This window comes from Gorilla gorilla, chromosome 19, assembly GCF_029281585.2.
Source record: "Gorilla gorilla gorilla isolate KB3781 chromosome 19, NHGRI_mGorGor1-v2.1_pri, whole genome shotgun sequence".
NCBI lineage: Eukaryota > Metazoa > Chordata > Mammalia > Primates > Hominidae > Gorilla > Gorilla gorilla.
The window spans coordinates 106,841,771-106,868,600 of NC_073243.2; the positions used below are offsets into that span (position 1 = coordinate 106,841,771).

The 26,830-nt window shown below is 50.1% G+C and overlaps 1 protein-coding gene and 1 long non-coding RNA gene across 2 annotated transcripts in view; one reads left to right on the forward strand and one right to left on the reverse strand.

Moving 5' to 3' along the window:
* LOC134757632 (uncharacterized) overlaps positions 1 to 12,352 on the forward strand; it is a 110,053-nt gene extending 97,701 nt beyond the window's left edge. The window contains exons 3-4 of the long non-coding RNA XR_010131853.1: positions 7,656 to 7,737; positions 10,113 to 12,352. This is a non-coding gene — a long non-coding RNA (uncharacterized lncRNA). The remainder of the gene's footprint in view (positions 1 to 7,655; positions 7,738 to 10,112) is intronic.
* The window catches only part of ADAMTS16 (ADAM metallopeptidase with thrombospondin type 1 motif 16), a 181,420-nt gene continuing 162,314 nt past the window's right edge, over positions 7,725 to 26,830 (reverse strand). Inside the window, exons 21-23 of the mRNA XM_004059064.5 lie at positions 20,686 to 20,910; positions 9,152 to 9,299; positions 7,725 to 8,411 (exon numbers count right to left, since the gene is read on the reverse strand). Coding sequence (XP_004059112.3) covers positions 8,296 to 8,411; positions 9,152 to 9,299; positions 20,686 to 20,910 — 489 coding nt within the window. The 3' untranslated portion in view covers positions 7,725 to 8,295. The remainder of the gene's footprint in view (positions 8,412 to 9,151; positions 9,300 to 20,685; positions 20,911 to 26,830) is intronic.

Sequence of the window (26,830 nt, forward strand, 5' to 3'; positions counted from 1 at the left end):
ACAACGTTTGATGTACCCTCGGCCCTCTGTCCATGCAATGAGATGCGACCACATGGTCTTTGGCCTCCAGCCGTCTAAGCTCTGCACCCTGAGCCCCGGTGGCTGGGAGGGACGGCAGGCCGGTGTGCATCCTCTGCAGGTGTGCCCTGTGCAGAGCTTGGGGCCGCCGTTCCAGCAGAGCGCTGGTTGCTCCGACCTGCCTTATCACTGTGTCTGTGCTGGGGTGAGAGGTGGTGCGGGGAAGCTTGTGATTACTTACCCCAGAGCAGAGCCTTGCTGCCTCTGCTGATGGCCCCTCTAGACGCAATTGAGCAACAATGTATCATGGGGGAAAGAGGATCTGTGGATCTACCGGGTTTTCTTTTGGTGTATGCAGGAGAAATAAATGGCAAGAGGGAGTGAGCGGCTCCCTTCCCACAGGGGCTTCCAAGTGAGTGGATTTGTGGTCCTCGTGCAGAGCTGAGGAGAGGCTGTTGTGCAGGGAAGGGCCTGGTCTTGCCTGCGGACCCTGGACATGATTTCCATTAAGGGGACGAGCACTAGTGGCGGGTCTCAGGAGGCCCACCTCTGCGGGATGTCCCAGATGACCCTGTCCTCATGGAGGAAGTGAGAAAGCAAACACAGGGACCAGGGCACACAACTTGTATAAGTGAGGGGAGGGGCAGGAGGGTGCCTTGGGAGGGACAGGTACAGCACCTGGCATTGCTGAAGCTCTCGGAAGGGGGCTGGGAGAAGTGGAACACCAGGGAGAGGGCACAGGGTGGGCTCAAGAGGGTTCAGAGAGGCCTCGGGGCAGCCTGGCCTGCTGCCTTGGGGAGCAGACTCTGCTGGCAAACTGGCCCGAGGAGCCTCTGAACCCATCCTGTGCGATGCAGGAGTGAGAATTCGGGCTGAGAAAGGGCCTGTGCTGAGCCCCTGGCCCAGGCTCACACACACTGTTCAGGATGCAGACAGGATGGCAGCGGTGGGGTGGGGGGTTTCACGTGAATTTTTGTCATAGGAAAAGTGCAGCGTTCTGGGGTTTTGGGGAGAGTTTCTTCACTTTCCCAAGTCTCCCGCTGACTTTCTTTGTTAAGGCTGCTGAGCTGGGAGCTAGAGGTGTTTCCAGCTGGGCGTGGGGGTGGGGGTGGCATTGGAGAGCTGGAGGGAGACAGAAAGAGGCAGCCTGATTGCGGGCTGGAATGTGTCTGCCTGGGGCCAGCCCTGCTCCTCCTCCAGCACAGCTTTGTTTTGTCTGGACTCCTTCACTCAGCCTGGAATTTCTGGGGGCTGCCTTTAGTCCAGGGCACTGTGCTTCCTGGCACATGGGGATATGCCCTTCTCCCCTTCAGGTTCCGTGGGGCAGCTCCTGGTGGGCTTCCTGGGGGTCCAGCGAGACTAGAACAAAGGCTCTCTGGGCTCTGTCCTGGCACTGGAAGGCAACTGAGAAGCAAGTGGAGAAAATCCCCACAGGCAGCCCCCTGCGATGAGGAGAAGCCTGGGTCTCACCACCTGGTGCAGCTGGGCGTCCACCTATACATCAGCCAGGGTGCTGTCCAGATGCTAAGACGGCTGTGTAACTGTGCCAGCCTGGCCCCCTTTTCACCCATCTAGGGCAGGCAAGGGCAGTGAGGATCACACCGCAATTCGTGAGAATCGGGTTAACTGAACACCTCCCAGACAAAGCCCCCCGCAGCCCAGGAACCACACAGCGACTTCTGGGGAGCTGCAGTTTTAGAGCATGGTGGCCTGCGACTGAGTGGAGAGGGGAGTGGATCGTGGGCACCTGTGGATCCACTGAGGCTGAGGGTTCAAGATATTCATGTCAGGATGGGATGCGGGCGAAGGAGCTCTCTCTAGATTTGGATTTCGAAGTCACCCTGTGGTAGCCAGGAACTTCACATCTACAGCTTGTTGCCAGCCAAACATGCGGAGACTATATTGTGAAAAAACAAAGAGAAGAATCCCAAACCCCGTCACTCCAGATGGAAAGAGATTCTTGGCAGCCAGAAGTTTCCAGAGTGCTAGGTGGGCAAAGCCAGGCACCTGCCTCTGAAGAGCTCTCAGAACATCAGGAAGTCAAGGAGGTGCAGGCAGGAAAATGGTGGTGTACGGGGAGGGGCTGCACTGGGGAAGAGATGATGGACGTGGCCCGGCAAAGCTACAGAGGCTGAGATGACATGGGCACTGTGTGTCCACAAAAGACAGACCATGTAAAGAGAGGAACGGAAGGTGAGGGGCACAGGGTGAGGTTCGAGGTCACAGTTGAACACCCAGCTGTGCCATTTACTGGCTCCATGGCCTGGGAGAGTCACGAGGCCTCGATGTGCTGCTCCCTCTTCCTTCCGCCGTGGACAGGGCCATTGATGGTGCCTCCCCCAAGGGAGGGTCAAGTGGGCCTTTGCACATGAAGCGCTCATCTCAGGGCTTGGCACACAGCCAATGCTAAATATAGCCTAAGGCAAATGCAGCCCACCCCAGTTGGATGTTGTGATGTTGGCTATAGAAGCAGACGAAGGCTTTGGCCAGTGCCTGACATGATCTAAGCCAGCCTCTCTCAAGCCCATTGTAGGGGTGTGTCAGGACAGTTGGAGCAGCGGATTGGGACACAGAGACGGCTTGGGTGAGAGATGCTAACCAGGTGCCGGGCCGATGAGTCCTGCAGCCCCAACAACCCTGGCTCTAGGCAACACCTCACCTGCCACGCCACCCTTCTCCACCCGGCATCTGTCTCAAGTGCAGAGTCATGAACAGAACACAGGCTGGTCACGGGCAAATTATGGGTAAATCATTGGCAAGTCACAGACAAATCATGGGTGGATCCTGGGAAGGTTATGGGTGCTTCTTCCATCTGCCCCTCTTGCCCATGCTCTCCTCTCACTGTAAGAGCCCAGGTTGAAGAGCCCAGGTTTCTGGTCTACCATTTCCCTCCTTAACAGAAGCAAATCCACCCCCTCAGCCTGGCCCCATCCTGTGGTCATGGTCAACCTCATAGTGCATCCATTTGCGGCCATACATTATTTCACTGCTGGAACAAAAAGCCCTTGAAGGCAGGCCCACATCTTGGCCATTTTTGCCTCCTTCATGGAACAAGGTCAGCAGGTGTCCCATGAAGGGCTATGGACGATGTGATAGAAGGATTACTGAAAAGCTTGTTTGAAGGATGGAGGTTTAGAGGACAGCCCCAGTGCCTGGGTGGGTCAGTAAGACTGTGGTACCCGATGGCTCTGGGTTTTGGAATAAGCTGCCTCCAGCTCCCCAGAATCCTGTAGACTCTGCAGAATCCCCCTTTCTCTCTGGCAACTCCAGAAAAAGCTATATAAATTTTCTGTCAGAATTTCTGCTCTGTAAAATGGGATTGGGAATATCTCCTCCCATAAGTGGGTCTGTGCATTGGAAGAGGTGGTGCAGAGCCTGTTGTGCCACATCAACAGCTGGTGTTATGCACAGACCAGGCAGCCAGAGCGTGTGTGGGACCCGCCATCCATTCCAACAGCCGACATCCCGAGAGCAGGTGTCTGCCTTTGTCACACCAGTGGTACTGGCTTCTCACCGGGTCCCAGTTACTGCTGGTTAAATCCAACCCCAGGGAAAGGGGCATAATGGTGAATTTTATGTGGCAATGTGGCTGTGCAGTCTTGAGGCAGGATTGCTGCTTCTCAGGGAAATCTCAGTCTTTGCTCTTAAAGCCTTCATCTGATTGGATGGGCCCACCCATACTATGGAGGGTACTCTGCTTACAGTCAATTGATTGAAATGTTAAGCACTTCACAGACTGCAACACAGAAGCCCTGCCTGGCAGCAATAAATAGCTTACCAACTAAAAAGAGCCCTGGACTAGACAGATTCACAGATGAATTCCACCAGCGGTACAAAGAAGAGCTGGTACCATTTCTGCTGAAACTATTCCAAACAACTGAAAAGGAGGGACTCCTTTCTAAATCATTTTATGAGGCCAGCATCATCCTGATACCAAAACCTCGCAGAGATACAACAACAAAAAAAGGAAACTTCAGACCTATATCCTTGATGAATACAGATGCAAAAATCCTCAATAAAATACTGGCAAACTGAATCCAGCAGCACATCAAAAAGCTTATCCACCATGATCAAGTTGGCTTCATCCCTGTGATGCCAAGTTTGGTTCAACATATGCAAATCAATAAATGTGACTCATCATGTAAACAAACTAAAGACAAAAACCACATGTTTTATCTCAATAGATGCAGAAAAGGCCTTCAATATAATTCAATGCCCCTTCATGTTAAAAACTCTCAATAAGCTAGGTTTTGAAGGAACATACCTCAAAATAATAAGAGCCAATATGACAAACCCACAGCCAATATCATGCTGAATGGGCAAAAGCTGGAAGCATTGCCCTTGAAAACTGGCACAACAAAAGGATGCCCTCTCTCACCACTCCTCTTAAACATAGTATTGAAGTTCTGGCCAGGATAATCAGGCAAGAGAAAGAAATAAAGCGTATTCACATAGGCAGAGAGGAAGTCAACCTATCTGTGTTTGCAGATGATATGATCCTACATCTAGAAAACCCCATTGTCTCAGCCCAAAACTTCTTAAGCTGATAAGCAACTTCAGCATCGTTTCCAGATACAAAATCAATGTGCAAAAATTGCTAGCATTCCTATACACCAAAAGGCAAGCCAACAGCCAAATCATGAATGAACTCCCATTCACAATTGCTACAAAAAGAATAAAATACCTAGGAATACAGCTAACAAGGGAAGTGAGGCACCTCTTGAAGGAGAACTACAAACCACTTGTCAAAGAAATCTGAGATGACATAAACAAACCATTCCATGCTCATGGATAAGAACAATCAATATCATGAAAATGGCCATACCACCCAAAGCAATTTATAGATTCAATTTATAGATTTAATGCTATTCCCATTAAACTACCACTGACATTTTTCATAGAATTAGAAAAAAACTATTTTAAAATTAATATAGAACCCAAAAAGAGCCCAAATAGCCAAGAACAATAAGCAAAAAGAACAAAGCTGGAGACATCACACTAGCCAACTTCAAACTATCTCACAAGGCTGCAGTACCAGCATGGTACTGGTACAAGGACAGACACATAGACAAATGGAACAAAATAAAGAACCCACAAATAAGATAACAAACCTACAATCACCGGATCTTTGACAAACCTGAAAAAACAAGCAACGAGGAAAGGAGTCCCTATTTAATAAATGGTGTTGAGAGAACTGGCTAGCCATATGCAGAAAATTGAAACTGGATCCCTTCCTTACACCATATACAAAAATCAACTAAAAATGGATTAAAGACTTAAATATAACACCCTAAACTATAAAAACCCTAGAAGAAAATCTAGGCAATACCATTCAGGACATAGGCATAGACAATTGTAACAAAAGCAAAAATTGACAAATGGAATCTAATTAAACTAAATATAGCTTTTGCACAGCAAAAGAAACTATCATCAGAGTGAACAGACAACCTAAGAATGGAAGAAAATTTTTGCAATATTTGCATCTGACAAAGGCCTAATATCCAGCATCTACAAGGAACAAATTTACAAGAAAAAAAACGAAGAACTTCATTAAAACGTGGGCAAAGCACGTGACTGGACACTTCTCAAAAGAAGACCTACCTGCGGCCAACAAATAAATGAAAAAAAAGCTCAACATCACTGATCATTAGATAAATTCAAATCAAAACCACAATAAGATACCATCTCACACCAGTCAGAATAGCTATTATGAAAACATCAAAAAACAACAGATGCTGGCGTGATTGTGGAGAAGAAGGAACGCTTCTACACTGTTGGTGGGAGTGTAAATGAGTTCAGCCATTGTGGAAGACAGTGTGGTGGCTCCTCAAAGACCTGGAGACAGAAATACCATTCAACCCAGAAATCTCATTACTGGGCATATACCCAAAGGAATAGAAATTGTTCCATTGTAAAGACACATGCAGGTGTATAATCGTTGCAGCACTATTCACAATACCAAAGACATATTCAACCCACACACCCATCAATGATAGACTGGATAAAGAAAATGTGATACATATACACCATGGAACACTATGCAGCCATGAAAAGGAACAAGATCATGTCCACCGTAGGGACATGGATGGAGCTGAAAGCCATTATCCTTAGCAGACTAATGCAGGAACAGAAAACCAAATACTGCACTTCCTCACTTGTAAGTGGGAGCTGAATGATGAGAACACATGGACAGGAGGTGGGGGGGATAACACACACTGGGTCCTGTCGGAGGATGGGGGACTGGGGGAGGGGAGAGCTTCATGAAGAATAGCTAATGGATGCTGGGCTTAAAACCTAGGTGATGGGATGATCTGTGCAGCAAACCAGCATGGCACACGTTTACCTATGGAACGAACCTGCACATAAGATTTCTATAATGCCTGGCTTCCCACCTAGCATTATAGAAATGGCCAGACTCATTGAAAAAAAAATTAAAATCTCACAACACACGAAAACAAAACACAGGACTCTAAGGTTATTGTCACATAGGCTGTGTGGCTGACGTCTGCTACAATAGAACCATAACTCTTCTCAGGATGGTAGGGTTTTGATGTAACCTATACTTCCCGCACATGTACCCTCAAACTTAAAATAAAAGTTGGAAAAAAGAAAAGAAAAAGAAAGAAAAGAAACTCTGCTTGAGGCGCCAGGCTGCTGTCCTGTGGAATTCAAACTCAGGCTGCAACATCAACTTTTACCGTATCTCCAGCCTGCCGGCCTGCCCTCCAAATTCCAAAACCGCCAGCCTCCGCAATCCTGAGAGCCAATTTCTGAAAATAATTTGCTCCCCATCCCCCGCCCCACCAACCCTCTCGATGTCCTACTGGTTCTGCTCCTCTGAAGAAGCCTGACTTAATACGAGTTGAGGTGGCATGGGGAGGTCCCACCTCCTTTTAATTAAATGCAGCAGGAAGCCACCATCACCAACCGCCACCATCTCCCCTGCAGCCTCCTCTTCACTCAGGGGCACTTTCTTCTAGGCCATTTCTAGTTTTCTCCTACAGTCTAGAGCCCCATTTCTTCCGCTTTGAGACCTGTCTCCCGGTATCTTTGTTCCATCTTTGTTTTCAGAAACAAACCTTGTGAAGAATCATGAGGTAGTTCAGAAGCACACTGTACCATATCAACTTTATTATAAAACTTCAGCAAATATAAATATCCAGGTGCCCCTTCGGAATGGAGCCACAGCACCGGACAGGAGAACAGCAGTGGCACTGAGGATGGCAGGGAGGGTGCCAGAGATGCCGGGCAGATTCCCACCCTAACACCCACAGCCTGGCTTCCCACCTGGCGTTATAGAAATGGCCAGACTCACCGAAAAAAAAAAAAGATTAAAATCTCACAACACACAAAAACAAAACACAGGACTCTAAGGTTATTGTCACATAGGCTGTGTGGCTGACGTCTGCTACAACAGAACCATAACTCTTCTCAGGATGGTAGGGTTTTGATGTAACCTATACTTCGATCTGTCATTTACAAAGAAAAGCATGAAGAAGTGGGTTTTTAAAAGGACACTCACTTGCAAATAACTGAGAAAGATAAAACATAACATATAAAAAATCTCTCCTTCAATGCATGAATCTGAAAGAGATAGAAGCACCTTAGCAGGAATTTCATTTTTCCCATTTCCATAGGCAAAGTCCCAAATCAGAATGCAGTCCCCTGGCCAGTGACCCTAGAGATGACGCTGGCTCCGGCGGTGGCTCCAGGTTCCTGGTAAGAGATGCTCGGCCACTGGGGAGGAGGAGGAGGAGCCTGGGCAGCCTCCTGGAGCTCCCCTGACCTCCACCCAGGAAGTTGGTCACTCCTGATGGCTCGAGGGGCCTTCCGAGTGGGAGGGGAGGCTGGTGAACTTGGGGGTACATATTTTGTATGTTTTCCTTATTTCATGGCCTTTCCTTCTTTTTCTAAGGCACCAGACATTTAGCAAGTTCAGCCCCACTTGTCTTTTTGACTTGATTTAGCTGCAATAGGCAGGGGTGAGTGCTGCCTCTCCCGTTGTGGAGCCCGCCTTCTGCCTCACGAGCCACAGCTCTGTCTGCCAGGGTGCCACATTTCAGCCTGACAGGAGACTCTGTGTGCATGGGGACACAGGTCTGCACCCAGGCTCACAGTGAAACACATACATACACTCCGGGTCAAAGAGCCTAACACGGTTTTCTTCTTTTGGCTTTGCTCTTCCTTGGATGTATTCCAACGTAGATTGCACAGCTCATTTGTGGGAAATTTCTGTGCCACGCAGGCACTTTCTCTGCTATGGAGAGCGGTCCTGACTCACAAGTTGGACTTAGAGCAAGTCTTGCAGCACTGCTTGCCGTAGAACTTGTGGCTGCACATCCCGTGCTGGGGTACCAGGTAGCACCAGTGGAAGTAGTCTTTGCAGAAGGCATCTGAAAATGAGCAGAGCTGCATTACTCAGCGATCCCGAGTGCAGCGACTGATGTTGCCAGCTAATAGCTCTGTCTGGCAAATAAAAGCGAATTTGTCACGCTCCGCGGCTGCTGCACGGAGGCAGCCCCCAGGTCTGATGGGGGTCCCGTGGAGCCTATTATTTTCACGAGACCCTTCTTGGAAGGTTCCTGCAAAACTGAAATTTTCTTCTTGTGCTGACCCCACTCACTCAACCACGCATCTACCCATTGGAGCCTCTGTTGACTGAATTTCAATTCTCCAATTCTCTGGTTGAGCCAAACCACTCGCCTTCCTCGAGCCACATTATCTCTCAGAATAGCCTTAACAGGTGCCCGGCCATCTGTCTCCGCAATGCTGGGGGATTTTGTGTGTGCACAGGGATGGCATTTAGAGGGCACCCAGTGAATAAGGGAGGTTTTGTTTATCCTAGGGAGAAAAGCTGCTTTAGTTAAGATTGCTTTCTTTAAATATAGTGAACAGCATTGATATAGGAAAGAAGTCACGCTTATGTCACTACCATCTATGTTGTCCTGGGGCGTCATGAGAGGCAGCCTGGTCTGCTCTATGGACCATTTCATTGTAAAACTGGAGAAGATGCAAAGAGAGAAAAGGTAGATCAGACGCAAGACCCTAACTCCAGGCCCCCCAAGGAACTGCTCCAGAAACCTGACATTCCAGCCCCATGCCCAGGTCATGCTGAGGGGCCCCATGCACTCACCTTTCTTCTCTGCAATGGGGCAGAAGTGAGTGTTGCAGGCCAGGGAGGCCGAAGGCTTCTGGTGCAGGAGGCAGCCTGAGGCTGGCCGGCCCCCAGCCAGGCACTGCACGGACCTCGTCTGAACGCCACCCCCACAGCTGGCTGTGCACTGTGAGAGCAACACACACATGTCACCATGGCCCCAGGCTCTCAGGCACCTGGTCAACCTCAGTGTGCCCACCTTTCTAAAAGGCCTGCTGCTGCAGGCCAGCGAGGGAAGAGCGACTTCAATGGGGAAGAGAGCCTCGCAGAGGCAGGTGGAGTTATGGTTGGCCACGATGTGCGCGAGTGAGCACGGTCCCTGCTCACCTTTTCCAGAAGCAAGCACCAGGCATGTGCTGGGCCAGGCCTCTAGCAGAGCATTCCAAACCAACCAGCTGACATAGCTCCTGGAACCCTTCCTGTTGTTCAGATAGAAGACAGCCTTGAGCAGTGACAGGACTTGCTCAGGCTGGGATTTGAACCACTAGAGTTGGATTCTACAGTCTCAACAGATGGTTCCCGGGCTTGGGCTTTGTGGGGGCTGAGTTCACTTTTTAAAAAATATACTGCCGGGCACGGTGGCTCATGCCTGTAATCCCAGCACTTTGGGAGGCTGAGGCGGGTGGATCACCTGAGGTCAGGAGTTCGAGATCAGCCTGGGCAACATGGTGAAACCCCGTCTCTATTAAAAATACAAAAAAAATTAGCTGGGCCTGGTGGTGGGCACCTGTAATCCCAGCTACTTGGGAGGCTGAGGCATGAGAATCGCCTGAACCTGGGAGGCAGAGGTTGCAGTGAGCTGAGATCATGCCACAGCACTTCAGCCTGGGCAACAAGAGCAAACTCCATCTCAAAAATAAATAAATAAATAAATAAAGTAAGTATACTGATTAAAAAAGCTGATATTCATGGATTGGCATATTATCTCCTCAAATTACAGGCAGCAAGGAAGAACAAACTTAGATCCCCCTGCCAATAAAGTTACCTACAAGTTATCCTTCTGATTGAAAAACATGAAAAGACTTACGGTATTTCAGAGAACACGGTTGCTGATGTTACCACCTGGGACCTGGCGCAAAGGTACTTACTTCCCTAACTCTTGTCCCCAGGGCCAGCCCTTGTCACTGCTGGTTGGGGTAACCCCTCATTTCCTCTTGCCTCTGCATTTGAAAGCACCGCCCCCTCCACCCAGACCATTTGAGGTGGTCTCTCTGTCTACAACTGTGAGTGGCTGGCCAAAATTAATCTCTGGTATGGATAGAAGGAGAAGTGTCTGGAAGTCTAGAGTATTTTTGAGTGTGTCAATGATGGTTGCATGGCCACAAGGAAACTGGTGCATATCTGGGGATACCAGGCTTGTTCTCTGAGCCTAGCGTGAAAGAAGTAGTGCCCTTCAGGGAATGCCCTTGCCAAGCCACCCTTTCTGGTGGTCCGACGGGGAGAAGCTTGACAAGCCAATCTTTACAGTGGTACCATCACCCACATTCCCAGGCCCTTGATGCATGAGGGTGGGCACTGCCTGCTGCTGGGGCTTATTTTGCTAAGGTGTTGGCATCCTGTTGAGGCTCCCCCAATACTTGGAGTATCAACAGCACAGGGAGAGAGAGGGAAGGAAGGGAGTGAGCTCAGTTAGATTATCTTTCATGAGCTGGCATAATCCACATGCCACAGAACATGAGCGGGACCCATCTGAGATCAACCACTGAAAATAAATCAGGGGTTAGGCAACTAAAGATACAGAGACACTGGAATCTGCGATTGAGTCATCTGAAAAATAAAACTACCCACTGTCGACTAAATCATGTAAATTGTGCTCAAACGAGGCTAGGGTTGGAATATGTTGGAAATGTAAGCAATTAAAGGAGCACCTGCAAGAAGATTGGGTCAGATAACATTTTGGAAGTCCTGGTGCATGGTGGGTGAAAAAAACAACAAAACTGTTGCTTTAAAATGCAAGCATCACACTGTGAAAAACTGGGGACATGCATGACTCCCTTTGCTGCCCCAAACCTACAAGAGAGTATGTCAGAGACCATTCCAGCAAGTGAAGGCATCAGGCCTGGGGCTGGTTCTCCACAGCCCAAACCAGCCTGCAAGTGAACAACCAGGGACTGAACCTTTCTGGGACCTCCTGCAATCAGAGCTTTACAAAGTGACTGAAATCGCTGGGGATGGGCTTCAGTGATGGAGCAAGTCAAACATCTTTATCTGCCCACTGAGAGGAGAAAAGTTGGAGACACAAATGGCCCTGAAAGTCATAAGCTGAAACTGTTGGTCTGTTTTTTTCCCCTCTGGATGAGGAATGGCTGAGCCCCTGAGCATGTGTCTGGAACATATCTGGGAGGCTTACTCCCTTTGCTTCAAACCCAATTTTAGAAAAAGTTGCCAACAATATATGACTACGGAAAGTAGAAAAAAATAATGTGGGGAGATTCACGTTTGATTTCAGAATTATCAGGATCACAAGGATAGAGCCAGATGTTGCCCATCACTTATTACATCTTTCGGAACATTCTGCAGAACCACATTTCTGCCTTTTTTCTCTGCTGTCTGCATTCCAGACACCCTCTTAGCTCACACAGTGCGCCGAGAACCTTGGGGCTGTGGTCACCCTGCTGAGACAGCAGGTCACAGGAACCCTTTGGCCACATCTGCATCCATCAGTGTCCACAACATCTTTCGTTTCTTGAGTTAGATTTATTTTATGATAAGCGGCTCAGGCGGAATTCCATTCTTGCTTAAGATAGCCTCAATTAGAAATCAAGAGATCTAGCCATTGTTTTTTTTTTGTATCATTTAAACAGTTCCAAAATAATTAATATGTGGTTTGATTCATTTTTGTCACGGATTCACTTATTCAGCAGATTTTAATCACTGATATGGTTTGGCTGTGTCCCCACCCAAATCACATCTTGAACTGTAGTTCCCATAATCCCTAAGTGTCATAATCCCATAATCCCCGAATACCAGGAGGGCAGTAACTGAATCACGGGGGCAATTACCCCCATGCTGTTCTTGTGATAGTGAGTGAATTCTCATGAGATCTGATGGTTTTGCAAGGGGCTTTCCCCCCTTTCCTCAGCACTTCTCCTTGCTGCCGTCACGTGAAGAAGGACGTGTTTGCTTCCCATTCCACCACGATTGTAAGTTTCCTGAGGCCTCTCCAGTCCTGCGGAACTGTGAGTCAATTAAACCTCTTTCTTTTGTAAATTGACCATCTCAGATGTCTTCATTAGCAGCGTGAGAATGGGCTAATACAATCGCCCACCTCCCCAGTACCAGGCACTGTTCTAGGCACTTGACATAAGTGATGAACACAATCGACTTGGCCCCGAGCCTTAGGACAGTTGCAAAACCTTGCTACTCACAGTGAGGTTCTTGGCCCAGCCACAGGGGCCTGTGGGGAAGCTTGTTATCAGGGCCAACTCTCAGCATCCCTGCTTCCAAGATGCACAGTGTCAGAATCTGTGCCATTCCCAGATGATTCCTATGCACAGGTGTGAGAAGCACTAGTCCAGAGAGTTTTACAATTCCCCGTGAAAAAAATCCATGGGGAGAAAAGCTTCCACATTTCTCAAAATTTTCATTTCTTTATGTAAGATGAAAGAAAGATGTTCAGCTGCACATTTTGAAAATATTTTGAATGGATAAAGATGGTGATATACTAGGAGATGAAAAAGAAGAAACCTGAAAATGTTTATTCACTTTTCATTCCAGGAAGAAAAAAATCCAAGTTGTTCCTCAGTCTCCCAAATACGATGGCTTAAAACTCAGCACAGCCATTTAGAATTCACCTTCCAGGCGTTCCCTTGGTGACTTCCAAACAGACGGATCCTAAAAATCACCTGGAGCCTTGACAATCACACAGACTCCTGCGGGGCAGAGCTCATCTCTCAAACAAAGGGAACAGAAAATAAACAAAGACATGCTAATTCCTGGAGGCCACAGGCTTCACACATTTATTTTCTTACTGTGAAGTCTCTCCTGAGAGGCCTGCTCTAAGTCCCTCTCTTTATTCACCTTCCTCCTGAGGGCCTTGGTGTGCTCTCTCTCTCCCAGCTTAGAGCTTCTGCCCTGCAACTTTCCACTATTCCAGGACCAAATGTCCATGCTCATTTCAGGATGGGATGGCAGAGACCTCAATGGCCTCATTCACAGACACCTCTGCTGTCCACATAACCGACGTTGTGAATTTTTGTACAAATCCCACTGGTTACAAATATAAACTCCCTCAAACCCAGGAGGTGTGCATGGTGACCTTCTCTATCCAGCAGCAGGCCGGTTCTTGTTTTTCTGGGCACCACATAATTTTGGAAGATGATGACAGCAGATTTAGTGTGGAATTATCAGAGGTGGGAGACTAGATCAGGGTTCAGGGGATAACCCTGGGATGGACTGCGCAGCGTTCACCCAGCCTCATCGGTTGAGATCTCCATGCACTGTGTGTGTGTTTGCGTACACACGCAGGCACATGTGTGCTCCTGTGTGCACTTGGTGCAGAATGCAGTCTCATGCAGTCTTAATTGCCACGGTGGAAAATCAAATTCATTCTCTGACACGGCTGCTGCCCCTCGGTGCCCATGAGTTTCCAAATCAGTGTGTGCACTGTCCTGGTCACAAATTGACCAAATTGTGGGGAGCTCCCAGAATGAGCCAGGCCCCCCCAACACTGCCCAGCACTGAGGGCACACCCTGTCTCTGAATGTGGGGTCAGTTTCCAACAGGTGATCGCATGCAAGCCATTCTCAGACCAAATTAGCGTGGGAACAACCTGACACTAAGCCCAAATGACTGCAGTGATTTAAATCAGTCCTGCGCTGCCCTGCACCATGAAATGTGAAGATAAGCAAAACATTTAAATCAATAGAAATCCTGCAGACCAAATAATAGGAACGGCGATCTTTAGACTGTCACAAGAATAAGCCTGTCTGGTGGCAAAGTTCAGCCAGGCCCGGGCCATTCATTACCGTCTGACAATTTCCCACAGTGTGAAGGCAGAGACTTGGGCACAAGTGCTATGGTAAACACAGCCCTTTCAGCCATTACCACCCCCAGGAAAAGTTACAACCTCAGAACATAGCAGATGAATCATGGTGGATAAAGACTTCAGCCTGCTTATGGTAAAAATGACTTAGACAAACAGATTGAGTATCTCAGACCGGCAACAGCTATTAAAGATGCGGTTTAGGTTTTAGATGTATTTTAGGGTATACGTTAAATAATGATAAAGCTTGTTTTCCACTTTCTAAATTTGCCTGAAGTCTCTGCAGTAAGCAGGAGGGTGGTGAACGTGGGCTTGGCAGCCAGAGGTTAGGGTTCAGTTTCAGCGTCCTCAGTTTCCTCTTTGTTCCTGACCCACATTTCCCACAGACAGAGAAGGCAAAGTGTCTGCCTGAGAAATGCCTCGACTCAGCTGCCTCGCTCACTTGCTGCTTTACCTGACTCAAAAGACAGCAGACTCAGAAGAAAACGAAACGAAGGGGGCTGGGTGCAGCGGCTCATGCCTGAAATCCCAGCACTTTGGGAAGCCGAAGTGGGCGAATCACCTGAGGTCAGGAGTTCGAGACCAGCCTGGCCAACACGGCAAAACCCCGTCTCTACTAAAATTACAAAAATTAGCTGGGAGTGGTGGTGCACACCTGTAATCCCAGCTATTTGGAAGGCTGAGGCAGGAGAATTGCATGAACCTGGAAGGTGGAGGTTGCAGTGAGCTGAGATTGCACCACTGCACTACAGCCTGGGTGACAAGAGCAAAATTCTGTCTCAAAACAACAACAACAACAAAAAACAACAACAAAAGAGAGAAAATGACAAGAGGTCTCCTGGGCAAAGTTTGTAGCTACTGATACTTTTTGTCCATTTAAAATAGGACATGCTTGCAAAGGATAGAGTTCAAATGCTCCCTGCTCCACTAATTTAATTTCAATTATTTATTTCTAATTGGAATACTTTTGGGGGAGGGGTTCATGTATTTCTAAATGAAAAAGCTGCATCTGGTTTGGAGGTAAACAGGAAGCAGAGGTGGAGCTGGCCCACAACACAGCAAAGCACGCAGAGCTGGGGAGAGCTCTTTACCAGCTGCTTCTCCCCGGGTTTCCAGTCCCTGCAGAGCTCAGGGACTGGGCCCAAACATTCTGTGGAGAAATAAAGAAATACAGCAGCAGACAGGCTCGGACACTACGGTTTTTAAAGAAGCGAACCGATGGCCGAGTGCAGTGGCTCACGCCTGTAATCCCAGCACTTTGGGAGGCTGAGGCGAGTGGATTACAAGGTCAGGAGATCGAGACCATCCTGGCCAACATGGTGAAACCCCAACTGTGCTAAAAAATACAAACAATTAGCCAGGCGTGGTGGCGGGTGCCTGTAGTCCCAGCTACTTGGGAGGCTGAGGCAAGAGAATGGCTTGAACCCGGGAGGCGGAGCTTGCAGTGAGCCGAGATTGGGCCAATGTACTCCAGCCTGGGTGACAAAGTGAGACTCCATCTCAAAAAACAAAAAAAAACAAACAAAAACAAAAACAAAAACTAGCTGGGCATGGTGGTGTGCACGTGTAGTCCCAGCTACTTGGGGGGCTGAGACAGGAGAATCACTTGAACTGGGGAGGCGGAAATTGCAGTGAGCCAAGATCACCCCACTGCACTCCAGCCTGGTGACAGAACAAGGCTTCATCTCAAAAAAAAAAAAAGAAGCGGACTAATACACAGCAACGCCGTCTCACACATGCACACCCAGAGCTCCTGCGAGCTGCGAGCGGAGTGAAGGGTCGTGTCATTTGGAGGGGATTTTGAGCTGGTTTTATTTTAGTAAAATTTTAGCTAATACCGAAAAAAGATTCCAGGGTGGATTAAATTGGTTCAGATAAATATTTATTTGTTTCCTTTAGATTCAGATAAAACAATAAGAATGTTTTTTTTTTTGTTTTTGTTTTTTTTGCCTATGTCAAACTCGCCTGGTTCATTGTAGCTTCCCGTGCAGGGCTGGGTTTAACTTGGCAGATGCTGATTTTAGGTCTCGGTAGGTGGTGGGTGTGAGTGATGCCAGAGGCCTGCAGAGTTGGGGCTACTCCGGTTCAGGGGGAGTCAGGAAGGCCGAGAGTGGACGAGCCAGCAAGTCCCTCACTTCTCAATGTCCTGGCCACAGGGGCTGCGAGGCACAGGGCCCTGAGGTCTTGATTCTGTGTCTCTAGCTTGACACGGGAGGAGTCCAATTGCCAGCAGAAGCCACAGGCATTCAGTGAGATCCAGCCCCTGCTGCTCACATACCTCTGGTCCTCGTGGCTCTGGGCTAGGGCTCTGCAGCATATAAAGTGAAAGAAGGCACTTGCCTTCAGGCAGCTGACCCTCTCTAGGGTCAGGAACAGACAAAATGAGACAAGGACACAAATAACACCCATGTGAGTTCCCTGGGGCTGCTGTAATAATTGCTACAAACTAGGGGCTTGAAATAACAGAAATTTATTCTTTCACAGTTTAGGACGCCAGAAATCCAAAATTAAGGTATGAGCAGCAGAGGTGGTGCCTTCTGGAGGTTGAGGGAGGGCCCGTCATGCCTGGTGCAGAATCTGGTGGTGCTGGCAGTCCTCGGTGTTCTTTATCATATGGGCACCACTCCGATGCCTGCCTCTGTCACCCATCACACAGCCAGTGCCACCCACCACTTGCTCCCCATGTGAGGAGTCTCTGTGTCTTCCTGTGGTCTTCTCACGAGGCCAGTCTTTGAGTTTAGTGCCCACTCTAATCCAGGATGATGTCAGCCCAGGTCATTACATCTGCATCTATTTCCAATAAGATTACATTCTGAGGTCCCGGGTGGACATGAGTTTTGGAGACATTACTCAGCGCAGGACGCTGCCAATGAGACACAGTGTGGGGTCCCTCTCCAGAGAAGAGATGACCAGTGGCGGGCTGGAAGTGGCCACAGAAAAGGGAATTGGGGGCTAGGAAGGATGAGAGATGGGCTGCACAGTGTGGGTGGGGTCCTACGAGCTGGAGGATGGTGGACATGAGAGGAGAGACACAGGCTTGGGGAGAGCTGGTCACCGTCAGGGACCAATGGCTCCATCTGACCAAGCATTTGGGGGATGCTTGGTTGCTGAGCTCAGCCTCCTTTGTTCACACCTTGACCCCGGCTGCCCAACAGGCACCTGCACTAATTTCTGCACTCCTCTGCCTGCGGAGTGGCATATGGTGGGTTTTGCCCCACTGGCAGGTCAGTCTCAGGAATTCTTCAATCCTTAAAAACCCAATCAAATTGGTTACTAGGGGACCTGGCCACCTGACCGGGATGTGAACTGTGCACGACTGTTTATAAGCTCGTCTGGCCACATTCCGTTTGCTTTCTCTGGCAGCGCCTCTCCCTCTTCTGATCACATGCACACACACACACACACACACACACACACACACGAGGACATGGGCTGGATCTCCTAAACCCACACATGCACTCTCCAGCCCACCCCAAACCAGCAGTGTGCTTGGGTGTGTCTGTTTCCACTTGCATCATGGGTCAGCAGCCAGGAGGCACATGGTTGGCCAATGAGGGTTACCTTTGGCTTTTAAAGATGACGCTGTCAAAATCAGGTCTCTCAACAGATGCACAGTATCCACGGACAATGAAAGAAAAACCTCAGACCAGTGTGTGCTTTGATGGTCTGTGCTGCAGGAGGAAACTTCTCTAAAGACGGAATATTAGTAGCTGCCGGGACCCGCTCATTGAATTTGCCTTTCCTTTAAAATTCGCCATTCAGCAAGCATTTCCTGAATACTTAGTATGGGTTAGGCACATGGCTGGCATATATATGGTATATCAAAGACAGTGAGCCCTCCTTATCTGTGGGTTGCACATCCCTGAAATCAACCAACCAAATCAACCAACTGCAGATCAAAAATATTTGAAAAAAAATCTCACAAAATTCCAAAAAGCACACCACTTACTACTTGACTCCATGAGAATGAAGAGATGTGCAGCACGTATTAGGCATTATTAACAATCCAGAGATGGCTTCAGCCACCTGGAGGATGTGTGTAGGCTGCATGCAAATACTGTGCCATCTTCTATCAGGAACTTGTGCATCCTCAGATTTTGGTATCCAATTCCCGTAGAGAGGGATGACTGTATATGTGGTTTATGCATGTGTGTGTGAGTGCGTATGTGTGTGAATATGCACACCGGTAAATATGTAGAATATACATGTAAAACACGTAGCATAACAAAGCAATCTGGATAAACATCATTCTTGATGGTTTTCATGTGATCCAATCTGCTCTTTTTTTTTTTTTGAGACGGAGTCTCTCTCTGTTACCCAGACTGGAGTGTAGTGGTGCCATCCAGGCTCACTGCAACCTCTGCCTCCTGGGTTCAAGCAATTCTCCTGTTTCAGCCTCCTGAGTAGCTGGGATTACAGGCATGCACCACCACACCCAGTTAATTTTTGTATTTTTTAGTAGAGACGGGGTTTCACCATGTTGGGCAGGCTGGTCTCAAACTCCTGACCTCAAGTGATCCACGTGCCTCGGCCTCCCAAAGTGCTGGGATTACAGGGATCCTATCTGCTTTTGAGTAGCCTTGATCTATGCTGGCCTTACTAGGCTTGGGGCCCACAATGGGATGGGAAGCGTGTCCAGGCAGCTGTCTGTTTTCTGTCCATACTTCCTTTTAGCGCAGGCCCTGGGGGAGGTTGAGGGTGTGAGGTGCTCCCTGGGAGGGCGCTCCCTCCTCCTTGGGATGGGCTTGTTATGCTGACAGCTCACAGCAACACCTGGTACAGTGCAGGGGGACCCAGAACAGGTTGGCCTGAAGAGGTGGATGAGTGGGCAAACTGGGAAGAGGACTCTTGCGAGAGGCCAAGCAGGGACTTCTCTGTGGACAGTGGCAAGAGGTGGGCAGAGAGGGAAGGCTGTACGTACACTGTGGATAGGGTTATTCCTGTGGCACCAGGCACCACGCTGATCATTTGGGAAATGTCTTTGGAGACAGGCAAAGACCTGTGAAAGTTTTTCTGAATGACAGAGCACAGGCCACAGCCCAATGGCCTCTGGAATCAGATGCTGGAAACCACGGAGGCCTAGCTGGAGGTCGCAGGAAAGGCTTTGGTGACGGGTGTCTTGGTGGCACGATCAACGTAGGACTTCACCTTGGGTGTGCCACCTGTTATGGTCATGCAACCCTGGCCGGGGGCGGAGGTGTTTTGATGAGGTGGGAAGCAGAAGCACATGCATGAGGTCATTGTCATTTGCTTTTTAGCAACCAGCATTCAGCCCCCATGACAATAGGCTTCGACCGGGTCTTTGTTCTGCTGCCCTCGCCCAGGAAATGCAACCTCTGTCTGCCTCCTAGAAGTGGGGATATAGAGCAGAGGGCACCGGGCAGGACCATGTCTAGGACCCAAGGACCCCAGTGCAGTGACTATTCTCCAAAGCCAAATGACACGTGTGGACCCCATCGAGCAGGTGAGCTTGTGCCTCTCACTAGCGCTGTGGGAGCTGACTCTGTGCCTCATCTGTGAAATAGGGATGATAATGTTACCCCCTTAGAGGGCTAATAGGAGAGAGAAAGGAATTGACTCAGAGCAGCGCCAGCACACAGGGCTCTCCACGGTGGCTAGCTGTTGTCCCTGCACTTATTCCTGTTCATTCCACTGTGGCACCCAGTTAGGGACCCACATGGAGATGGGCAAGACAGTGAGAGAGTGCATGTAGGGGCTGTTGCCACACACAGTCACTCCTATTCCCTTCCGCCTGCCTCCTTCCACCTCCATCTCTCCAAAAGGAGAGAATCAGAGCCAGGGCCTCTGCAGCAGGCAGAGGGCCTCTGTGTAAATTGGAAAGAGGCTCACTCTCCCAGCCAAGAGATGGGAAAAGGAGACCAAATAAAGCGCCACTCTACCGGGCAGCCACAAGCCAGTGCACACGCTTGTGGTGTGCTGCAGAGAACCGAGTGTCAGCCTTCGGAACTCCTAAGGGGTCTGGGCCCACCCCTACCTGAAAGCAGAAATGCCAGCAGCATCGCCGGGGTGGTGGGAGGCGCGGGCACAGACGAGGAGAAACACAGGAACAAAGACCCCGAGGAAGGAACCCCCGCTCCATGGTGGGCGTGAGGCTGCTAGGGACCCGATCAGGAAACAGTGAGGACTGAGGGTGGGCTGAAAAGAACTGTAAACTTACAACCACCTATTTATCCCAGGGCTGGCATTCCTTTCCTGTTCACACTCCTCTCTGGGGAATTCAGCCCAGCTTTTACCCAAGGCATTGCATTTCCTTATACTTAATTGGGTGACATTTAGAGGAAAACACATGTGCCCTAAAAGATTCAGCAACACTTGGAGACCATCCTCAGAAAGCCACACCCACACCCAGGAAGCAGGCCACCCGCACACGCTCTGGAAAGAAAACCTCATGCAGTAGCTTGGCCAGCTTTGGGGAAAACACCCTCGCAGAAGCATCCCTGGGAGCCAGCGGCCAACCCCAGGCCAAGCTGTGCGCGCCCACTCCCCAGGAACCGAGGGTCTCCCCTACCTGAGACCAGGGTGAGGCAAACCAGCTGCCCCTCGAGGGTCCCGCAGCAGCAAATGGGGGGTGCCTGGGGCATGGAAGCGGGGCGCAGGCACGTTCCAGCTCCAGGCTGGGCTTCGGCAAATGCGAGCACTTCTTTGAGGCCAGCTCTCGATACTTTCCAGAAACATACTTTTCAGCACATTTTAAGAATCTTTTCTGTGTTCCTCTTTCACATGTCACAGAGCACTAAAAAGAAGAGAACAAAAGAAGTCAGTGAAAAAATCTCTTTTTTGCAAAATCTGTGGGTTAAAATATCAGAGATATCTGCTTGAACATTTATATAAGTGTGAACATTCAGTGAAAATTATTGGACCTTAGCATTTTTAAGAGACATTATAGAATCTATCATTAAAAATAAGAGGACCTTGAAGTCATAGTGGCACAGCATCATGGGGCATAAGTAGGGGCAGGGCAGTCAGAAACCATGAAGGGAGTAATTCTAAAGCTACCGTTTCACTGGAAAATTAAAATGTTGGGCTGTCACTGATATCGGAGCATACTGAAACTTAATACATAAGTACATGTGGTAACTACCACGGCTCCATGGATTAACCCACCCAAATGCAGTGATGTTGGCCCCTAAAGCTGGGGCAGGTAGAAGAAACTCAGGGCTCACAATCTTCCCTAGGCATCTGAGTGCTGCCTGCGAGGAAAGGAAGCGTGCATGGAGAGCAAGTCCCTTAGCTCTCCACTAAGGCAGGCTCTAAGCTTGAGCTGCTCCAGTTGCAGACACCCTGGCTTGTGCAGAGGTGCCCTATGCAAACGAGCAGGCCAGGCAGGAGGCTGCAGCCCCCACTTGCAGGGAGAACACACAGGAGCAAGGCCCACTGTCCCACCACAGACTGGGCGCGGAGGGTCTCTGGGACAGAGGTCCCGGCCCCTGGCGTTGCTGTCTCCTGCTGGGGCAGAGCGGACGATGCTGTGCAGCTCCAGTGGACCTCTGGCTGAAGTGCCCCCAGGTTCCCCAGCAGAGGAGCCCAGGTGGCAACACCTGCCCAGGTCCTGACCTCACACTCGCATCTTTAGGTTTACAGGTGTGCTTTTTGTGCATCCTGATCGAAGATGGAGATGACTTGGAACACTCCTCTTGGTTGCTCGCTGATCCAGGCCTAAGAGAGAAGCTCTGACGTGTGTGTGTGTGTGTGTGTGTGTGTATGGTGTGGGATGTGTGAGTGTGTGGTGTGGGATGTGTGTGTGGTATGGGATGTGTGTGTGGTGTGGGATGTGTGTGTGGTATGGGATGTGTGTGTGGTGTGGGATGTGTGTGTGTGGTGTGGGATGTGTGTGAGTGTGTGGGATGTGTGTGTGGTGTGGGATGTGTGTGTGGTGTGGGATGTGTGTGTGTGTGGTGTGGGAAGTTTGTGTGTGTGGTGTGGGATGTGTGTGTGTGTGATGTGGGATGTGTGTGTGATGTGGGATTGTGTGTGGTGTGGGATGTGTGTGTGTGTGGTGTGGGATGTGTGTGTGTGGTGTGGGATGTGTGTGTGTGGTGTGGGATGTGTGTGTGTGGTGTGGGATGTGTGTGTATGTGTGGTGTGGGGGGTGTGTGGTGTGGGATGTGTGTGTGTGTGGTGTGGGATATGTGTGTGTGTGTGGTGTGGGATGTGTGTGTGTGGTGTGGGATGTGTGTGTGTGTGGTGTGGGATGTGTGTGTGTGTGGTGTGGGGTGTGTGTGTGGTGTGGGATTGTGTGTGTGTGGTGTGGGATGTGTGTGTGTGGTGTGGGATGTGTGTGTGTGGTGTGGGATGTGTGTGTGTGTGGTGTGGGATGTGTGTGGTGTGGGATGTGTGTGTGTGGTGTGGGATGTGTGTGTGTGTGGTGTGGGATGTGTGTGTGTGGTGTGGGATGTGTGTGTGTGTGGTGTGGGATGTGTGTGTGTGTGGTGTGGGATGTGTATGTGTGGTGTGGGGGGTGTGTGGTGTGGGATGTGTGTGTGTGTGGTGTGGGATGTGTGTGTGTGTGGTGTGGGATATGTGTGTGTGTGTGGTGTGGGATGTGTGTGTGTGGTGTGGGATGTGTGTGTGTGTGGTGTGGGATATGTGTGTGTGTGTGGTGTGGGATGTGTGTGTGTGTGGTGTGGGATATGTGTGTGTGTGTGGTGTGGGATGTGTGTGTGTGGGGTGGGATGTGTGTGTGTGGTGTGGGATGTGTGTGTGTGTGGTGTGGGATGTGTGTGTGTGTGGTGTGGGATGTGTGTGTGTGATGTGGGATGTGTGTGTGTGGGGTGGGATGTGTGTGTGTGGTGTGGGATGTGTGTGTGTGGTGTGGGATGTGTGTGTGTGGTGTGGGATGTGTGTGTGTGTGTGTGTGGTGTGGGATGTGTGTCTGTGTGGTGTGGGATGTGTGTGTGTGGTGTGGGATGTGTGTGTGTGTGTGTGATGTGGGATGTGTGTGTGTGGGGTGGGATGTGTGTGTGTGGTGTGGGATGTGTGTGTGTGTGTGGCGTGGGATGTGTGTGTATGATGTGGGATGTGTGTGGTGTGGGATATGTGTGTATGTGTGGTGTGGGATTGTGTGTGTGTGGTGTGGGATGTGTGTGTGGTGTGGGATGTGTGTGTGTGTGTGTGGTGTGGGATATGTGTGTGTGTGTGGTATGGGATGTGTGTGTGTGTGTATGGTGTGGGATGTGTGAGTGGTGTGGGATGTGTGTGTGGTATGGGATATGTGTGTGGTGTGGGATGTGTGTGTGGTGTGGGATGTGTGTGTGTGTGTGGGATGTGTGTGTGTGTGGTGTGGGATGTGTGTGTGTCTGGTGTGGGATGTGTGTGTGGTGTGGGATGTGTGTGTGGTGTGGGATGTGTGTGTGTGTGGTGTGGGAAGTGTGTGTGTGTGGTGTGGGAAGTGTGTGTGTGTGGTGTGGGATGTGTGTGTGTGTGATGTGGGATGTGTGTGTGTGGTGTGGGATGTGTGTATGTGTGGTGTGGGGTGTGTGTGTGGTGTGGGGTGTGTGTGTGGTGTGGGATTGTGTGTGTGTGGTGTGGGATGTGTGTGTGTGGTGTGGGATGTGTGTGTGTGGTGTGGGATGTGTGTGTGTGTGTGGTGTGGGATGTGTGTGTGTGGTGTGGGATGTGTGTGTGTGGTGTGGGATGTGTGTGTGTGTGTGGTGTGGGATGTGTGTGTGTGTGGTGTGGGATGTGTGTGTGGTGTGGGATGTGTGTGTGTGTGGTATGGGATGTGTGTGTGTGGTGTGGGATGTGTGTGTGTGGTGTGGGATGTGTGTGTGTGGTGTGGGATGTGTATCTGTGTGGTGTGGGGTGGGGTGTGTGTGTGGTGTGGGGTGTGTGTGTGGTGTGGGGTGTGTGTGTGGTGTGGGGTGTGTGTGTGGTGTGGGATTGTGTGTGTGTGGTGTGGGATGTGTGTGTGGTGTGGGATGTGTGTGTGGTGTGGGATGTGTGTGTGTGGTGTGGGATATGTGTGTGTGTGTGGTGTGGGATGTGTGTGTGTGGTGTGGGATGTGTGTGTGTGGTGTGGGATGTGTGTCTGGTGTGGGATGTGTGTGTGGTGTGGGATGTGTGTGTGTGTGGTGTGGGAAGTTTGTGTGTGTGGTGTGGGAAGTGTGTGTGTGTGGTATGGGATGTGTGTGTGTGTGATGTGGGATGTGTGTGTGTGGTGTGGGATGTGTGTGTGTGTGTGGTGTGGGATGTGTGTGTGTGGTGTGGGATGTGTGTGTGGTGTGGGATGTGTATGTGTGTGGTGTGGGGTGTGTGTGGTGTGGGATTGTGTGGTGTGGGATGTGTGTGTGTGGTGTGGGATGTGTGTGTGTGGTGTGGGATGTGTGTGTGTGGTATGGGATGTGTGTGTGTGGTGTGGGATGTGTGTGTGTGGTGTGGGATGTGTGTGTGTGTGGTATGGGATGTGTGTGTGTGTGGTGTGGGATGTGTGTGTGTGGTGTGGGATGTGTGTGTGTGGTGTGGGATGTGTATGTGTGTGGTGTGTGTGTGTGGTGTGGGGTGTGTGTGTGGTGTGGGATTGTGTGTGTGTGGTGTGGGGTGTGTGTGTGGTGTGGGGTGTGTGTGTGGTGTGGGATTGTGTGTGTGTGGTGTGGGATGTGTGTGTGTGGTGTGGGATTGTGTGTGTGTGTGGTGTGGGATGTGTGTGTGGTGTGGGATGTGTGTGTGTGCTGTGGGATGTGTGTGTGTGGTGTGGGGTGTGTGTGTGGTGCGGGATATGTGTGTGTGTGTGGGATGTGTGTGTATGTGTGGTGTGGGGGGTGTGTGTGTGGTGTGGGATGTGTGTGTGTGGTGTGGGATGTGTGTGTGTGTGTGGTATGGGATGTGTGTGTGTGTGGTGTGGGATGTGTGTGTGTGGTGTGGGATGTGTGTGTGTGTGGTATGGGATGTGTGTGTGTGGTGTGGGATGTGTGTGTGTGGTGTGGGATGTGTGTGGTGTGGGATGTGTATGTGTGTGGTGTGGGGTGTGTGTGTGGTGTGGGGGGTGTGTGTGTGGTGTGGGATATGTGTGTGTGGTGTGGGATGTGTGTGTGTGGTGTGGGATTGTGTGTGTGGTGTGGGATGTGTGTGTGTCTGGTGTGGGATGTGTGTCTGGTGTGGGATGTGTGTGTGTGTGGTGTGGGAAGTTTGTGTGTGTGGTGTGGGAAGTGTGTGTGTGTGGTGTGGGATGTGTGTGTCTGTGATGTGGGATGTGTGTGTGTGGTGTGGGATGTGTGTGTGTGGTGTGGGATGTGTGTGTGTGTGGTGTGGGATGTGTGTGTGTGGTGTGGGATGTGTGTGTATGTGTGGTGTGGGGTGTGTGTGTGTGTGGTGTGGGATGTGTGTGTGTGGTGTGGGATGTGTGTGTGTGGTGTGGGATGTGTGTGTGTGGTGTGGGATGTGTGTGTGTGGTGTGGGATGTGTGTGTATGTGTGGTGTGGGGGGTGTGTGTGTGTGGTGTGGGATGTGTGTGTGTGGTGTGGGATGTGTGTGTGTGTGTGGTATGGGATGTGTGTGTGTGTGGTGTGGGATGTGTGTGTGTGGTGTGGGATATGTGTGTGTGGTGTGGGATGTGTGTGTGGGGGGTGGGATATGTGTGTGTGTGTGTGGTGTGGGATTGTGTGTGTGGTGTGGGATTGTGTGTGTGTGGTGTGGGATGTGTGTGTGGTGTGGGATGTGTGTGTGTGGTGTGGGATGTGTGTGTGTGTGGTGTGGGGTGTGTGTGCATGTATTAAATTTCAGGGCAAGGACTTTCTACCTAGACACAGCCCATAGATGATGCAGCCCACATCGCTTATTTTCTGTAGACTCTGCCTCTAGGGATATGCACCCAGGGATGTGTCTTTTCCAATGACAGTGCGTTCAGTTCTGTGGGACACTCATTCCTACCCTCCAGGTGAAAGAGGACCTGAAGTGCATTGTTAGCAATGGCAAGCTCACTTAAGCGAGCAAGGGTGTTCTTATTTTTTAGTAACAAACTGAAACAGAGTCTCAACAGGATTCAGTGCCTTGCTTGGCACTTCCTACCAATCTGAACAAAGAAGGCATCGTTCGAGGGTGGAGAAAACGCAGTGCCTGATGAGATCCGGGTCCCTCCCTGAGGAGCGTGGGGTCAGGGAGGAGCTTTCTTCCCACAGCTGCTGTGGCAATGCAGAGGCACAGCTCTGGGTTACGGTGATCTCTCAATACCCCGTTCAGACAGGTTCATGCTTGGCTGGTGGTGCTGTTGCCACTCTGTGGGGTGTAAGATTTCCAAAGTGCTTTTGGAACCACTTGGTCCAAAGCTGGTCATGAAACCATCAGTATTCCAAACTCATGATTCCAACGTTATTCCCATGATGAAGGGCTCCAGGACAGCTCCTGGATGGTGTAGAGGAAACGGCTTCCCAGCCTCCTGCAGCAACAGGTGATCGATTTCAACAAAACTAACAGGAGAGTTTCCTTTCGCAAATAGAACAGCTGCCCCCGGAAACTTGTCTCAGGAAATGGGTACTGTTTGTTCCCAAGCAACACACGTTCTTCCTGCTCTTCAGGAGCCGCGCATTTCCTGGAATGTGGCTACACCTGCCCAGGAGTTAGGTGAGTCTCCAGGGCCCCGCTCTCAGTGAGATGAGCGAACCCCTATTCTCACGCTCACACCCCCTCAACCCTCTCGTCCTCTGCTCCACGCTGGACCA